Genomic DNA, 17,004 nt, shown 5'->3' on the forward strand with positions numbered 1-17,004 from the left:
GGTTTGTTGGGCACAGATGCCAACTGTGCCCAACAAAAATTAGGTAGGAATGTGGTGTTTGATTGGCGGGAGTTTTGAATGGATAATGGTACTTATCTTGACATAATACTGATAATTACCAATATAACGATGGAATTTAACTCCCGCCAATCAAATTTAATTCAAGAATTAAACAGAAATAATTATTTAAACTTTTTCAATTTATTTATTTTATAGAAAATTTCAGCATCTCTTTTAACTCCGGATCTCCGGAATCGAAAACAATAATTTTTCCTTAAAAAATAAAATTAACATCCTTACACCAGTTATTTACAAAAAATATGAGTTTAAAAAATTAATAATTTTGTCTTAATATTCGATAATAGTATTGATTTTACGTATTCTGGAATTTTATTTTTATTACTTCTGTTTTTTGAAATTTCAATTATGTTATTTTCGATTTCGACTATTTTACACTACTTAGCTTAGTTCGTACTCTTTCAATTTAATTCTATACTGTGGCTAATTCCTTTGTACACAATCTCTAAAATGACAAATCTAAATCTATTGCTATCCCTTTCATAATGTTGCTTGCGGAAAAGGATAGCACTAGATTTAGACCTGTTAATTTAGTTTAGTTTAGAGATTGTGTACAAGAGAATTGGCCCCATTGTCTCTAGTCTCACCCCCCGATTGTGTAAGAAAAACGTAGTCATCGTTATCGTAATCGTCAAACAATTCTTTGATTCGCCGTTTACATTTTTTCACAGCCAATCAAAGGGCAGAATTCGTTGACAATTACGATAACTATGAATACGTTTTTCTTACACAGTTGGGGGGCAGGTCTGGTGGTAGGCTTCGGCCGTGGCTAGTTACCACTCACGGCTTCAAGTTAACCCGCTTTAATCTTTGACTAGACTGCGTCATCACTTACCACCATACCACCAGGTGTATCAGATTAAAACAAATACAAATTCGCATCCAAACTATGGTTAACTGTGGGGTTATTTATTTTACTTCATAACCCTAAAAAGAGAACAATTTGCTTTATCAGTTAAAATAATGTACTTACATCAATCGAGAAGTATCACACAAATAAAGCTTAGTGGAATGCTGTATTAGCGATCCATTATAATCATGCATGCTATGAAAATCAGGTTAGCCAAAATATCTCCGTCAAATTCATCAGTACTCTTATTATAAACTAGCTCATGCCCGCGACTTCGTCCGCGTGGATGTAGGTTTTCAAAAGCCCGTGGGAACTTCTATTTTCCGGGATAAAAGAAGGCAGGTCATGCCTGCCGTAGAGGTGACGGCCGTTGGAGCCGGAAAGTCCTTGTGTGGAGACCGCGTAGGTATAAGCAAGCGTAGTGTGCGACGCCCTCCAGCACGATGGACCGACGATACAAAGAGGCTGGCGGGAAGTGGCTGGGTGGGAAGGAAGGAAGTTTCTTTGGAATCCATTCAGTAGTTTCAGCGTGATGCGCGGCCGTGATACAGACAGACAGACAAAAATTAAAAAATTACAGTTTTGGGTTCAGTATCGATTATAGTGCCCTCGAAAAAAAAAATTCAAAATATCTTCAATGTACAGAATTGGACCAGTTACAGTTTTATTATAAGTATTGATGTGAGTGTGTTTGTTTGTAATCATGTCGCAACGGTGCAAAGGATTGACGTGATTTTTTGCATGGGTATAGAAAAAAAATTAAATAAAATAAAGACCTGAGAGCTACTTTTTATCCCGGAAAATCAAAGAGTTCCCACGGGACTTTTAAAAACCTAATTCCACGGTGCGCGACTCGTACTTGGCCGGTTTTTTCTTTAACACCTGTATAAAAAATCCTCGAGTTATCGCCCTACGTCAATCAAGAAGAGCCGAACTCTGTCATCCACGAGAGATATTTCTGTATGTCGTCCTTGGAGACGGATTTATTACACTTGGCCAGTGCTTCCAAGAAGTCCTGCTTGGTTACGGGTAGGTCGAGCTCTTCGTTGGCAAGCTGTTTGATTTGTTCCGGCTTGAGGCCGGCGATTTTGCGGCGCATTGACATCATTGAGGCGTCTCTGGAATAGAAAAAAACAATAGGGTATTTAAAACCAAGCGAGAAAAAATCTAAAAATGTAGTATTAGCAATAAGCAATCGAAAAATGTTACTTTCATTTTATGTAATGTAACGACGAAAAAGAAAGAGATGGCACGCTATTGCGATGGTACGCGGCATGCCAAAGCGAGATAGAATACCTATTGCACAGTAGAAATTTATAAGATGCACATGGCAAAATGGCGGCGCGATACTTACTAGAGCCGCGGGGCATGTTACCATGGTATATCACCGGATGATTAGCGGGTAAGAGGCACCAGACCTTTGAGACGTCAAGCGGCCCTCCGGTGCCGCAGCCAAAGGGCGGTAGGGGGAAGGCTAGGTAATTGACAAAGATATAATCTGAGATCGATAGGTTAATACAGTACGTTCTTAGACTAACAAATGTTACAGACAAAAGGTTATTTCGATTACAAATTAAAAGACGTAAAATGCAGCGGCGGCCTTACTCATTGCGAGGCTCCGGGCGGCAGGTCTTTGCGAGGCCCTTTGTCCTTCGTGAAAAGTATGTGATGCGAAAGTAGGTCTGGGGGGGTCTGTCCACCGATTTTGACGAAATTTGGTACCGAGTCAGCTTGCATCCCGGAGAAGGACATAGGCTACTTTTTATCACGGAAAATTAAAGAACTCCCCGGGATTTTTTGATATATTTACAACAAAAATTGGTACAATTATGTATTTCAGCACCAAGATAATGTCGTCGTTTCCTTCGTACACACGGATGAACATATTCAGTTCTTTGTACAATTCATTTTTATCAATATCACACGATTCTCCTACTGCCATACGGCTTGGCCGTTTAATGTTTGTGGTATTTTTCTCTGATATAACATTTAAGCCCATAAGGAATAGTTTGTGCGACAATCAAGAATGGGCTCCACTATACATTTTCGAGATTTCAACATTAAACGGCAAAGCCATACTTTTTTTACCAACATGTAGGACTTGTAGAATCAGGCTACGTATAGTAGAGTTATTTATTATTTAATACTATAAATGTGATACAGTCAAGAGCACAGAGCTATTCAGGAAGATTTTTTTGGTTTTGCACTTTTTTTTTATGTTGTATAGAAACGAAATTTAATTAACACGTATTTTTTATTCTTTATTTTACTTAAGAATACCAAAGTTATCGTTTACCAAAGATATCCACTTTTGAACAGATGATTAGGGTCACCCTACAAACGTTATCTTCAGCTGTTGATTAAAATACACGCACTCACACCCGATGACGCGCGCAGCGGCCGTTGACCTCTGCGCGCTTTAATATCGTCTAAGATGCGAACTTGGTACTTTTTTTTAAGGGAAAACGTCAGAGTCAGCTAGCGTGCTTAGTTTACGAATAGTATGACCATGATTTGCTTATTTTAAGGTAAAAAAATTATTTCAAAAAGGTACAAAATTATGAATGGAAATGTGGAACATTAACGATAAAGAACCACCAAAAAAAATTTGTGCAAAATCAAAAAATCTTCCTGTATACTTTGCACTTGGGATAAACCCCATGGGCAGCACAAATCGAAGCTCAGCTAGGGGCTTGGCTCTACTAAAGATCTCATAACTTTTTAACAGTGAAAGCATTATGATCTTGTGAGTCTTGGCAACCTTTACATGAAATATTTTTGGTGGGATCTATTTTTCAGTATGAGCAGAGTGAGCTAGAGTTAGGGGAACTCTCGGTTTGATGCCGAATCGACAATTTGTCATTTAGGCTATGGTGACGAAAAATCAAAGAAAAATAGGGCCGGGCCATCTTAGGGCTATCTGCGTCAATTGTACTAATATTTGACGCCTGCCAGTGACGACGAAGCCTCAACGTTTTGTTAGAAGTTCTCTAACTATCGTGAACTGTGGTATGAGCTTATGGGTGTGAAAAAGGTCAACGGAGACTTAATACTATGAAAAATGTGTTTTTTTTTAATTTTCAAATTAATTCTAGTATGAAGTGTAGATGCAATAGAATCAAGTATGAATGAATTTTAGTCCCAATTAATACACTACATTTCATTTCGATTGCGACGAAATGAAACAGTGATACGTTACCGCGACCTGTGGGTGAGCTGACTCTCATACCACTTCTAGTCATTAGGCAAGTTCTAGCCATACATCGATAACCCACTGCGCAGGTACAAGGTCAGAAGCCTTTTAACAGGACGCCAAATATTCAAACCGATATAATATTATCACCAACTGCGCAAGATTAAAGTCGAAGAAAGACCTTTTGAGGTGACACCAACTGTAGCTTAGCTAATGAAGTACCAGAAGAGCATAGTAACACAAGAGACAAGTTGTAGTCATTAATATTTTTAGTACTGTAAATGTGTTTCTGCGGACCATGCTTTAATTTAAAGCTTTTAGTCTTACCTGCAAACATTAGTGATATCAGCGCCCGAGTACCCGTCAAGTTTCTCGGCAATGGCGCGCAAGTCAACTTCGGGGTGTACTTTGACCTCTCGTAAGTTGATTTGCAGTAACATCTCGCGACCTTCTTGAGTGGGTAGAGGGATGTATATCCGCTTTTCTAGCCTTCTTCGCAAGGCTTCGTCGATGTCCCAGGGGAAATTTGTTGCTGCTAATACCATTACTACCTGTAAAACGGACCAGTAAATCTGTATATATAAAAGGAAAAGCTGACTGACTGACCTATCAACGCACAGCTCAAACTGCTGGACGGATCGGACTGAAATTTGATATACAGATAGCTATAGACATCTGCTAAGATAGGATTTTTGAAAATTCAACCTCTAAGGGAGTAAGATAGGGGTTTGAAATTGAATTTGTGTAGTCATCGTACATCGTACCGGCATCGTACCAGAACGCTGAATCTCTTGGTGGCAAGGTTTTGCTGGTAGGCACTAAAACAGGCAACTATGCCACTGCCGAAGCTAGACCAAGGCAGAGGAAATTTAGAAATATAAAATTCCAAATCCCCTGCCGGGAATTGAACCCGTGATCTCCCACTGATGACCACAGTGCTCACCACTGCGCCAGGCAGGTTGTCAATAAAACATGGTCAGCTAGTGGATCAATGACCCTAGGTGTTACTGTATGCCTAAAAAATAAAATAATACCTTGGAGGGTTCTTCGTGCGCGGAGCCCAGTCCGTCCATTTGTACTAGAAGCTCCGACTTGACGCGTCGCGACGCTTCGTGCTCGCTGTCCGAGCCACGACGAGAACATAACGAGTCTATCTCATCGATGAAAATCGTGCTGGGCGCATAGAACCGCGCCTGGCGATGAAACGAGGACAAGTTTTAAAAAATGAACCGAATCCAACCACAAACGAAATCACAAACGAAACTACGTTTCCGAATTGTATTCGAATGTTTTTGGAAACATGTTTGTGATTAGTTGGTGCCTCAAAATGGTTAGCGGCCACTGAGATTTTTGGCTTTGTCATTTGTATGGGATTACGAAACAGAGAGAGCGCTATACTAATTTCTTTCCATGGATAGAGTATAGTTGTCGAATCCAGTATAACTCGAGAACACATTCAGTTTGACTCCACCTGGCATACTTGGGTTGTCCAACAGTAAACACTGTTGTCAATTGTCTCGATGGCAAAAGCGTCGCAGGACAGGCGTAAGTGATAAGGCTAAGACCTGTAGAATCTACATACTCTGCTCAGAGTTTCATTACGAGTTAAGTCAAAGTAAGTTCCATGGATTTCAAAATCAAGATTCATTGAGCTATTGAAGAAAGCAAAAGGAGTGCGTAAGGCCTTACCATCTCAAACAGCAGTCTAACTAGTTTCTCCGACTCGCCGCGGTACTTGGACGTGAGAGTGGACGATGATATGTTGAAGAATGTGGTGCCACACTCCGTTGCTACGGCTTTGGCCAACATAGTCTTACCAGTGCCTGGAGGACCCACCATTAACACGCCTTTCCACGGACGACGGATACCCTGAAAATGGATATATAGTTCTAAAGTGGTACAGGGTACCAAAAAACCGAACCGAACCGGGCTACCGAAATAATTGTCCAAAACGTGTAATAAAACTCTATCAATTTCAGTAATAATAAAATCAGCTAAAAAGTAAATATAAAGCTACAGATATAACGCATAACTGAGTAGGTTCCTGTGGTAGTGGAGCGATGCGGGAGGGTGTGATGACGTGACGCGAGAGCTCAGTGATTCGTCAATTTGTGACAACTGCCACTCCTCCCGCACCTCTCCACTACCGCAGAAATCTACTCAGTTAAGCACTATACAATTAGTTTGATAGCCTATTCAATTTCGGGACCAATACAAGAGCTCCCGCTACCAAATAAAAAAAAAAAAAACACAACTAAGAAATCTCGGACAAATTGGTGTACAAAATAGTATGCTTTCAATTCGGAATTCCAGTTTCTAGTTTTCAAAGAATTAAAATACAGTAGAAAACTAACATTTGTCTGCGGAGGACCCTCGAGTACTTCGGTCACATCGCAAGAAAGGACGCCAGCAATATTGAAAAAATCATGGTCACTGGGAAGATCGAAGGAAAGAGACCCCGCGGACGTAGCCCGAGACGTTGGGTAGACCAAATAAAAGAAGCGGTCGGACACACCTATCTGCAATGCAATCCACGCGGCGCGAAACAGAGGAAAATGGAAAAACGTAGCAAAGATAATATCAGAAGGGAGCCACGATTCTCAAAATTGAGGGAGCGACGCAGGAAGAAGAAAACTAACCTTAAAGAACTGCGGCATCCACATGGGCAAGACTACAGCTTCTTCCAGCAACCGCTTGGCTTCTTGCAGATCCGCTATGTCGTCCCATTTGATGTTAGGGTTCTTTTGAACTATATCCTTTTCTGAAATAAAGTATAACTCATTAGAATAAAGTAAAATTACTCACTAATATTATGAAAAAAGTGTTTGTTATTCGAACCGATTCGCTCCTTTTAAACTAATTGAAAAATCCTATTATAATGTAAAGGATTATTTAAATGATAAGCAAGCTTGGGAATGAGTGGCTTGTGATAGTTCTAATAAGTTTCAATAATTTTGTAAAGTGGTGATAATAAAAAGAATACCCGGCTGAGTTTGTTGTGGGCTCTTCTCAGACCTGGGCGTGAAACCTCCTAGCTTTAGTTTTAAGTTTGCGTAATAATTATCACCACTATATCTTAGAAATCCAACATCTGACCATCAAAAGAGTAATTTATTACCTATTTTGAATAAATCATATGACTTTGACTTGGACTTTAAATATTTCTTGTCTTGTGCCACTATTGTTATAGTTTCTTAAAAATGAGACACTTTTATACTGACTTTCTTAACATATCTACCAGGTCGTCATTAGCCGCAGAAGATGGTTCGAATCTTCCCCTCTTCCTCTTTGATTTTCTTATATTTTAGTATCACCGTTATTGTTGTATTTGTCTTACACATCACCTGTGCCACTACTGTTACCACCCACAGTATAAAAAATGGGGTATTTTCATATCAACACACCTAACATATCTACCAGGCCGCCATCAGCAGCAGAAGGTGGCTGGAATCTTCGTTCTTCCTCTTTATTTTGTTTCTCGTCGTCTGTCTTTTTATTATTGTTATCTTTTTCTTGTTTGTCCTTAGTTATTGCTGAAACAAAATTATAATTTAAACTATATTTTTGACTCAGCAAGGTTTCAGCAAAAACTAAGATCTCATCGATCCCAATAAATTGTCAGTAGAATATAAACTTTTTCAATAGAAAACTTGTCAGATTCAAATATACATGAAATGAACCATGGAAATATGGTTTATAGTTAATAAGACCTATCCTAATTTTCATTGGCTGGTATTTTATTATTTTATGTGACTTTAGAACCCCCTAAATTAATCCATGCAATTATAAATTAGACTGTCAGCCGCACTCACAGACATTCATTAAATTAGGTCTAATCTATATTTAACCAATTTTCATTAAATCTCGAGAGCTGTTGAGTTTTTCATACAAATAGTTTACATGATCAACGCGCTTCAGCTCTGGATGATTAGCTTGGTCAAGCACACTTTTTCATCGGAGGTAGTGAGATGCAGTTTCTTTCCAGCTCCAAACTCTCAAAACCCCTGAGTCTTCCAATCCGTCAATCTACCGATCTCTAGGTTTTCCACAGCCTCTACAGCCCTCCGATTTCCTCTCTAACAACTTTTTTTGGGTTTTTTGTATCGTCCGCGTAAGGGATTTCACGCACTAGTGGTCCAAGTCCAAGATTACTGGCCGCATTATACCAGATGTTTTATGGAATTATTCATTCTATCGCGCACTTGGCCGCTTAGCCCAGTTGCGCGCTAACGTCTAGCTTGGGTCTAATGGTCTTGGACTACTAGTGCACGAGGACCCTTCGTAGTCATAGTAAGTGCACAAAGCACAGATGATTTCGGAGTCAAGGACAAAATTGACAAAGAAAACATAATATGCTTGTAGCATAATATGCTGAGCTGTACACATAAATTCGCAGCTTAAATTGCTGAAAATAGCTACTCATTTCTAGAGTTATATACATCCGAATGCCAAAACAGAACTCTTATGGGATCACTCGTGTGTCTGTTTGTCTGTCTGTCACAGCAGTTTGCGCCGAATCTACTGAACCGATTAAATTGGGCACACATATGAATTTCTGCGACCCAAATACAGATGTATAAGGTAAATAAGAAAAAAAAACTTTTACAATCTGTACTGTGTACCATGTCACGTGTAACATGTCAAATGAAAGAATTTATTGAAAGTGTTTTAAATAAATGGGAATTGAATTGAATTGAGTGTTTTAAATATATGTTTTTAAGTTTTACCGTTTAAACTATCGTGAGTGATTACCATTATAAATATCATCACGGCTGTACTAACGTAGTTTTAAAGTTGTTTAAGAAAATAATGAACTAAGTAACTTAAATTTCTACGTGAGTACCTACCTATTAGAGGCTTTAAGGCACAGTAACATGAAGGTATACTAGTTTTTTATTCCATTACCATTTAGCCCTTGCAATCGCACCTTGTCATAGTGGTAAGTGCTGATACAGTCTAAGATGGATAACGGGCTAACTTGGCACCAGACCTTTCCCACCAGACAATTTTTATAGTAATAGTGAGTACTTACCGCTGTGTGCTTTATAAGTGGTAATTTTGGGATGTTGTGCTATCTTTTTCCTGTCGACCCTCGCAACAAGAGGAGCTGTCCTCTTGATGCGAGGGTTGCTTCGACAAACCGTGGTGGTTACGGGGGGTCTTCTGAAATAAAACAAAATAAATCCATCATCATCATCGTCAACCGATAGACAACAACATTGGACGAAGGTCTCTTGTAGGGATTTCCACGCGCCACGGTCTTGCGCTGCCCGAATCCAGCGGCTCCCTGCGACTCGTTTGATGTCGTTTGTCCACACAGTCAGTGATGACATATGAATCCGAAACATAGTCGCTAACTATGGGCTTTGTGTGTCTCTATGTGGGGGATGATGTCGCTCGCGTCCGTAGGATTTACCACCTTTCTCCTATAAGGCCCACCCTACACGTATCCCCTGGGTGGTGCTAAACGAGCTGACAACGCCGAGTAACAGGCGGCGGTCTTTACAAATAACCTGTACCCAGGCTCCCACTAGCCTTGAGGGACTAAATCCTCTCTAAACAGCTGTGGCGGTAGTACCTTAGGAAAGTGCTACTTGTATGCTTCCTAACCCTCCCTTTTTAAAATGGAAATGTCGAATAAAAGTGAATGCGATTTGCCATGCAGTCCGGCTAGCCCCCGGCGCTATCGGGTACTAGGGCCTGATAGTGTGAAGTATGTTACCGAAGACTCCATAGGAGTGAGTGACCAGGCTCCTATGCCAGTAAATACTACTGGAAAGAAAACTTTAGTACAGCAAGCTTTCCACCCAAGCTTATTCATCACCCGCCCTTCTTGGGCGGGTGATGAATCTCATCTCATCTCATCTCTCAAGCTCATCTCTGGGTAGCAAATCATCAGACTCTAGTGAGATCAAACTCAATAATAACCAAACTCCAGGCAATACTGATGAAAATGTAAGTAAAGTAGTCCCACCGGAGTGGCAAAGAATTCCTGCTCTGAGAAACCCTAAGAGGAAAAAATGCACACTCAGCCCTTCTCCTGAAAGATTACTTACCACCAATAGATACAGTTCTTCTTCTCTTCCGGTTGATGAGAATGAAGACCCAAATCAGAAGCAGCAACCTAGACCCGCTAAACCCCCGCCGATTATCCTCTATGGTATAGATGATGTCAACAAATTAACAGAATTGCTAAGTGGTATTGTAGACAAAAGCAAGTTTTATTACAAGATTGTTAACAAAAACCAGTTACGAGTAAATTCAGATGATGTTGAGATCTATAAAAAGCTAATATCTGTTATTAGAGAACAAGGCTTAATTGGACACACATTCAACAGAAAAGACAACAGGCTATGCAGACTTGTGATCAGAAATCTGCATCACACAACACCTATTGAGGCTATAAAAGAGGAAATAGAAAAAACAGGAAACACTGTATCAGGTGAAATAGTTAATGCTAGATATGGCCCTGAAAGGAAACCAACAAATACGTTCTTCGTTAACCTTCTTCCTCATACAAACAACAAACTTACTAAAGAAATCAAGTATACATATCACCAGTCAGTTATAATTGAAGATCCGAGAAAAAAGAAGACAGTAGTACAATGCCAACGATGCCAGCAGTACGGCCACTCCAGAACTATTGCATGAGACCCTACCGTTGCGTAAAGTGTACTCAATCACATAAAACATCCGAATGCCCAAAACGCGATAGAAACACACCTGCAAAATGTGCGCTATGCCACGGCCCACATCTAGCGAACTATAAAGGCTGTGAGGTCTATAGAGAAATCTTGGCAAGGAAAATAACTAAACGACCAATAAAGAATCCAAGTCAAACTATAAAACACCCGCGTAACCCGGTTGTTGAACAGATGTTCACCCAACATATAAGGACAAGACGCACTATTCGGAAGCCCTGAAATCGAATAATAAACCACAACCTCAAGAACCTCAAACAACAAATAACCTTATCAATTTAGAAAAAATCATTATAAAACAAAGCGAGAAATTTGATTTAATCTTACAACAGATGAGCACTCTAATGAGCCTCATTACAACCCTCGTCGATAAGCTAGCTAAAAAATAGGTCTACGAGTAGCTACTTGGAACATAAATGGCTTAAGTCCTAATAAAGCAGCGGCTGAGCTACTGTTAAAAGAACATAAAATTGATGCTTTACTTATTACTGAAACTCATTGTACAAGTAACAGTAGTATTAAATTTGATGGATTTAACACTTACTTGACCAACCACCCTGATGGAAAAGCTCATGGTGGAACATGTATTATTAAAAACCACATAAAACATCACCCCCTTCCTGATTACCAGACAAGCCATATTCAAGCCACTATCGTAGCAGTTAAAGACAAATGCGGATACTTTAACTTGGCTTCCGTCTATTGTCCACCAAAACATAACATTAGTGAAGCCATGTTCACAGAGCTCTTTGAGAAATTTGGTGACCGCTTTGTGGCAGGTGGCGACTGGAATTCGAAACATACGTACTGGGGCTCAAGACTCACGACAACGCGAGGCAGGCAATTAAATCTAGCTCTGGTTTCTAATCATCTTGTGCCTGTTTCGACTGCCGAACTAACATACTGGCCTACATTTGCAGATGATACTGCTATCCTAGTGAGCCACAAAAACGCTGCATCTGCCTCTGCACTTTTACAACAAGGACTTGACCAGATTGCTGACTGGCTTCTGAAGTGGAGGATTAAGGCAAGCTCCAACAAATCAGTACAGGTAACTTTCGCGCTTCGGTAACAAGGAAACTGCCCGCCAGTTAATCTTGGTAGTAACACTTTGCCACACAGTGACCATGTGAAATACCTAGGACTACATCTTGACCGAAGATTAACGTGGAAAAAGCACATCAAAACAAAAAGGGAGGAGCTCAACATACGGTTCAAAACATTCCACTGGTTATTGGGTAGAAACTCTAAATTATCAGTGGATAATAAACTGCTTATATACACATCAGTCCTGAAGCCAACCTGGGCCTATGGCGCACAACTGTGGGGTAGTGCATGTGACTCCAGCCTCAACATATTACAGAGAATGCAAAATATAATTTTACGTTCGATCGCTAACACGCCGTGGTTTATAACAAATGAAGAACTCCATCAGAACCTGAACGTAATATCAATAAAGGAGGAAGGCGCATAGTTCGAAAAACCGATAAACGTGATGGTCCCAAGGCGCTGGACTAAATTCAAACTAATATAATAAAGGTAAAAGTGTAAAAAAAAGAAAACAGGAGTCGCTGGGAGCCGCTAGACAAAACTCACAAGCGGCCTTAAGACCGTAGTCTGTGGCAATCCTTGCAAGAAACAAATGTCCAGCTGTGGAAGGTTGAGCGTCTGTCTGTTACGTTTTCACAGCTCAAACACTAAACAAATCTTGACATCTCGGAAAATCAAAGTGCTCTCAAAAGATTTTTACAAACCAAACTCCACGCGGATTAAGTCAAAGACATCAACTAGTCTAGTAGTGAATAAGCCTAAAACGTTGAGGTATAGGTATGCCCCGAGACGTAGAGGTTTATCGAGAGACTAGCGTATGACCACGACTTCGTCCGCGTGGACTATACTAATTTCAAATCTCTTTTTTACCCAATCACGGGTTGAATTTTCAAAAATCCTTTCTAAGCAGATGTCTACATCATTTTAGCTATCTGCATGTCCAGCCCGATCCGCCCAGCTGTGAATCGACTCTTTGAAAATAACAACCTCACAGTTTCTTGCTGGTTTTGTTCGTTAGGAAATTCATTCCGAACCAGTAGTAGACGCATTTGACGACTCCAAAGTACTAGTAAAAGTAGTATTAACTTGTGTTCAACTCTGGTGGAAGAGGGCCCGGCGGCGTCTCGGGCGGGCAGCGGTGGCCGAATCTTTGGGTCTATTTCGTGCGGAGCCGTGGTCTGCTCGCGGGTGGGCAGGTCATCAAATCCTGGAAAAGATGGAGAAAATTTTGAATAAGTTTTGTGGGGAAAGAACAAAACAACAATCGAAACTTGACTAGGTATAAATAACATCAGTAGTATAGATGGTAAGAATGCGTTTCGACTGAAGCGGCAACGAGCACGCACATGAGCTTCAACTAATCAGATTATTGAGAGATCACGTGATTAAATTATCACGTCTGCCATCAATACACTGATTGGTATTTTACTGCACGTTTCCATTTCGCACCGTTCGTTACGGCTTCAGTTGAACAAACTTTTAATTATGAGGAGGTTTCGAGTCATTCCTTGAGGCTTCCTTAAGTCAGTCTTTCAGACCAATCAGCCTTACATCTTTCCTACTAAAAACGCTCGAAAGACTTGTCGACAGGTCCCTCAGGGACAGAACCTTAAAACATCTACCTTTACACTCACACCAACACGCTTACAGTACGGGCAAATCAACAGAAACCGCACTTCATTCTGTTGTTACCAAAATCGAACATGACCTCGAAAACAAATTATCGACACTAGGCGTGTTCATAGACATTGAAGGAGCCTTTGATAAAACAACTTTCGATAGCATAGACAAAGCCTTGGGAAGATACAAGGCGTCAAAAACCATACGCAGCTGGATAAGAGCTTTACTAGAACAGAGAATCATACAACTAGACATCAACGGAGTCACAAAAGGCATAGTGGCGAGAGGCTGTCCTCAAGGAGGTGTCCTGTCACCAATACTATGGAACCTTGTAGTTGACGACCTGATAACCAAACTAAATAAAAGTGGGTTCTATACCATTGGTTATGCAGATGATCTCACCATCCTAATCAGTGGCAAGCTAGAAAACACATTATACGAAGTCATGCAACGAGCTTTGCGCTTAATAGAAAGATGGTGCAATGAAAACGAACTTACAGTAAATCCGAAGAAAACAGAGATGATACTGTTTACCAACAAAAGGAAAATTGAACTAACCAAACCACCAACTTTGTTTAACACAAGCCTTGAACTGTCCGCAGAGGTAAAATATCTCGGTGTGACACTGGACAGCAAACTCAGCTGGAAAAGGCATACAGAAGATAAAACCAAAAAATCACTAGCAATACTAAACCAATGCAAACGCATGCTAGGGAAAAAATGGGGGCTAAAACCAAAGATAATGAAATGGTTATACCTATCGGTAGTAAGATGTTCACTAACATATGCTGCACTTGTATGGTGGCCAAGAACTCTCCTTACTACCGCCCAGCAAGAATTACAGAAATTTCAACGACAAGCATGCCTCGCCATTACCGGCTGCATGAGCACCACACCAACAGCAGCGTTAGAAGTCATATTGGGCATTCCGCCCCTACACATACACATCAAAGAAGAAGCAACACTCGCAGCCCTGAGACTGAAAACCTCAGGGCATTGGAAAGAACAAAACACAATGCACACTAAAATTCTAGGGCAAAGCATAAACAAAGAACCACGTTTGCAGTGGAAATGCGACAGAACCGAAAAACAACACATACTAGACAAAAACTACAAGATAAACTCAGAGAAGAACTTAGATCCGAAGCCAGCACAAGACACAATAGAAGTGTACACCGACGGATCCAAAACGAAAACGGGCACAGGAGCTGGAGCCTACTGCCAAGAACTAAACATGAGAATAAGTCACGCACTCGGTAAGGACAACTCTGTCTTCCAAGCAGAGTGTGTGGGCATTATGACCGCGGCTATAGCCGTGGCCAATCGACAGGTAACAAACTTTAAAATTAACATTAACTCTGATAGCCAAGCTGCTCTTAAAGCCTTGGCTAGATTCTCGACGACCTCACAACTCATACAAGACTGCCACAAGACTCTGGAAACACTCGCCATGTCAAACGACATCACCCTAAGGTGGGTCAAAGGACACGATGGAGACCAGGGAAACGAGGCGGCCGACGCACTAGCACGAAAGGCTACGACATTGAAGGTGATCGGGCCAGAACCTATTGTTCCCATACCCTTCAGTGAGTATAAAACCTGGTTGCATGAACTAACACAAAAAGAGCATTCCCAACTATGGGCGAACACAACAGACTGCAGGCAAGCCAAAGAGGCTTTCCCCAACATAGACAAACGGCAAACTAACAAACTACTCCGCCTGGACAGAGGTAAACTTAGGAAGGTGGTGGGACTCATAACAGGGCATAGCCCACTAAACAAACACCTTTTCGTTATAGGTGTCACCGACAGTCCTTTGTGCAGGGCATGCATGGAGGTCGACGAAACACCGACGCACGTGGTCCTAGAGTGCACGGGCGTAGCAGAACAACGCGAACGCCATTTGGGTTCCCCGACCTCATTCCATGAAGCCCTCGGCAACCTGGGCGGTCTACTCGGCTTCTGGAGTGAGCTTGGATGGCTGGAGTGAAGACTTCAGCGGGGAGGGGCAATGCACGCACAACAGACGGAAACGTTTAAGTGCGGAAACCAGCCCAGAGCGAAGAAGAAGAAGAAGAAGTCAGTTGGAGTCGAGGAGTATGAGTTTGATGAAATGAGAACCCCTGTCAAGAAAAGATTTCTTTGAATGCAACAATCAACCAAAGAAGTGGTTTGGTTTAAGTAAAGATGGTGATTTTGAGATTAAGATAAAACTATGAGCTTGATGAAAGGGTGTCATGTATAAAAACCTACATCATTTGCTTCTTCTTCTTCTTCTTTGTCATATCACTCTTGGCAGAGCGGTCGTGGTCATCACGAAGCAACGTCTTTGAGGGCAGATGTTATATGCCTCACGAGCATTCGCCATTTCTCCCTGCTGGCTGACAGCCTGGTACACTCGTGCAAAGGACCGCCCACAGCAGACTTAATTTGGTCGGTCCATCGCATGGGTGACCTTCCTCGCCCTCTGGTGCCCTCCACCTTGCCCTGCACGACAAGACGCTCAATCGAGTCACTCTCACGCCGGGAGACGTGTCCGAAGAATTTTAATATGCGACTCTGTACTATCGACGAAAGTCGTTTTTACCTCATTTGCTTACCTTTTTGTAATAAAAGATAATACAAGTGGGTAGATAAAAATGAACTGCCATGTTTGCTACTGAGGACGCAAAGCGTTTCGTGCATGTAGTGTCAATGTAGTGAAATGTCAATATCGAAGGTATAACATACCACCAGGCAACGGAGAGATAGCCTTTTTTCTATCGCGCTGGAACGTTTGCAGGGTTGCCACGGTCGCCTTCAGCTGCTCGTACTCGCACACGATCTGTTTCTGGAGCTGTAACCAATAATAACACTGTTAGAGCCCTATTTTACATAAAAAAAACTGGCCAAAGCGAAGTTGGGAGAGAGAGCAATGAATTAACTTGAATCCAGTTTTCGCACCAAACTGCCAACTCACAACTCCGGGTAGCTACAGATTTGCCAGAAAACTGCCAATAACTTTTCTAACCCAGCTCACATAGTCCACAACTGAATAAGCTAGCTACTAGAGAAAAAATTAACTCACCCCCTGCCACTGGGACTTCCGCCTGGGATCTGCGATCGTGATGAGAAGCCTATGGATCATCTGAACTGTCCCTTCATAGTACACCAGCGCCGATTCGTAGTTGTTCATCAATGCCATTTCACGAGCAAGCTTCGTGCTCTCGCAAATATCCCTAACAAACACTTCCATGATTCCTATTCCCGCTGCATAATATAACTACCACCCACCAGAAAAAAAAGATAACTACTGTTTCAACAATTTAAAAAAGATCGGCTAACGATACGTCATACAACGGTCGGCTCACAGAGTACATTATATATGTTAAAAGTACTCTGTGCATTATATATGGGTCGGCTCCAGTCTTGCTTGGTCTTGCTCCAGTGTTTCCATCCACTTCCATCACAGAATACATTTATATGCAAGTCGAGAGTTACAACGATAATCTATGGTTACAACATTATACTAT

The 17,004-nt window shown here is 41.3% G+C and overlaps 2 protein-coding genes across 2 annotated transcripts in view; both read right to left on the bottom strand.

Moving 5' to 3' along the window:
- Nucleotides 1-17,004, bottom strand: part of Pdp (pyruvate dehydrogenase [acetyl-transferring]-phosphatase 1-like protein, mitochondrial) — a 136,524-nt gene that overhangs the window by 32,091 nt on the left and 87,429 nt on the right. The gene's annotated exons all lie outside the window — the stretch shown is intronic.
- On the bottom strand, nucleotides 205-16,826 carry LOC117995714 (katanin p60 ATPase-containing subunit A-like 1). Its single transcript, XM_069509079.1, has 10 exons — nucleotides 16,560-16,826; nucleotides 16,223-16,328; nucleotides 12,959-13,079; nucleotides 9,154-9,284; nucleotides 7,526-7,654; nucleotides 6,761-6,882; nucleotides 5,811-5,990; nucleotides 5,156-5,314; nucleotides 4,449-4,672; nucleotides 205-2,046 (listed from the first exon to the last, which is right to left on the bottom strand). Exons 1-10 carry the CDS (start codon nucleotides 16,725-16,727, stop codon nucleotides 1,848-1,850), a joined length of 1,539 nt encoding a protein of 512 aa, XP_069365180.1. The 5' UTR covers nucleotides 16,728-16,826; the 3' UTR covers nucleotides 205-1,847.

Source organism: Maniola hyperantus, chromosome Z (assembly GCF_902806685.2).
Source record: "Maniola hyperantus chromosome Z, iAphHyp1.2, whole genome shotgun sequence".
NCBI lineage: Eukaryota > Metazoa > Arthropoda > Insecta > Lepidoptera > Nymphalidae > Maniola > Maniola hyperantus.

Bases quoted from the DNA above. Each gene is read 5' to 3' on its own strand.
- LOC117995714 (XM_069509079.1), bottom strand. From the start codon at position 16,727: ATGGAAGTGTTTGTTAGGGATATTTGCGAGAGCACGAAGCTTGCTCGT. The intron at 5,315-5,810 runs GTAAGGCCTTAC...TTTCATCGCCAG, and splicing joins TTAGACTGCTGTTTGAGATG to GCGCGGTTCTATGCGCCCAG. The intron at 4,673-5,155 runs GTATTATTTTAT...TCCGTTTTACAG, and splicing joins CGCACGAAGAACCCTCCAAG to GTAGTAATGGTATTAGCAGC.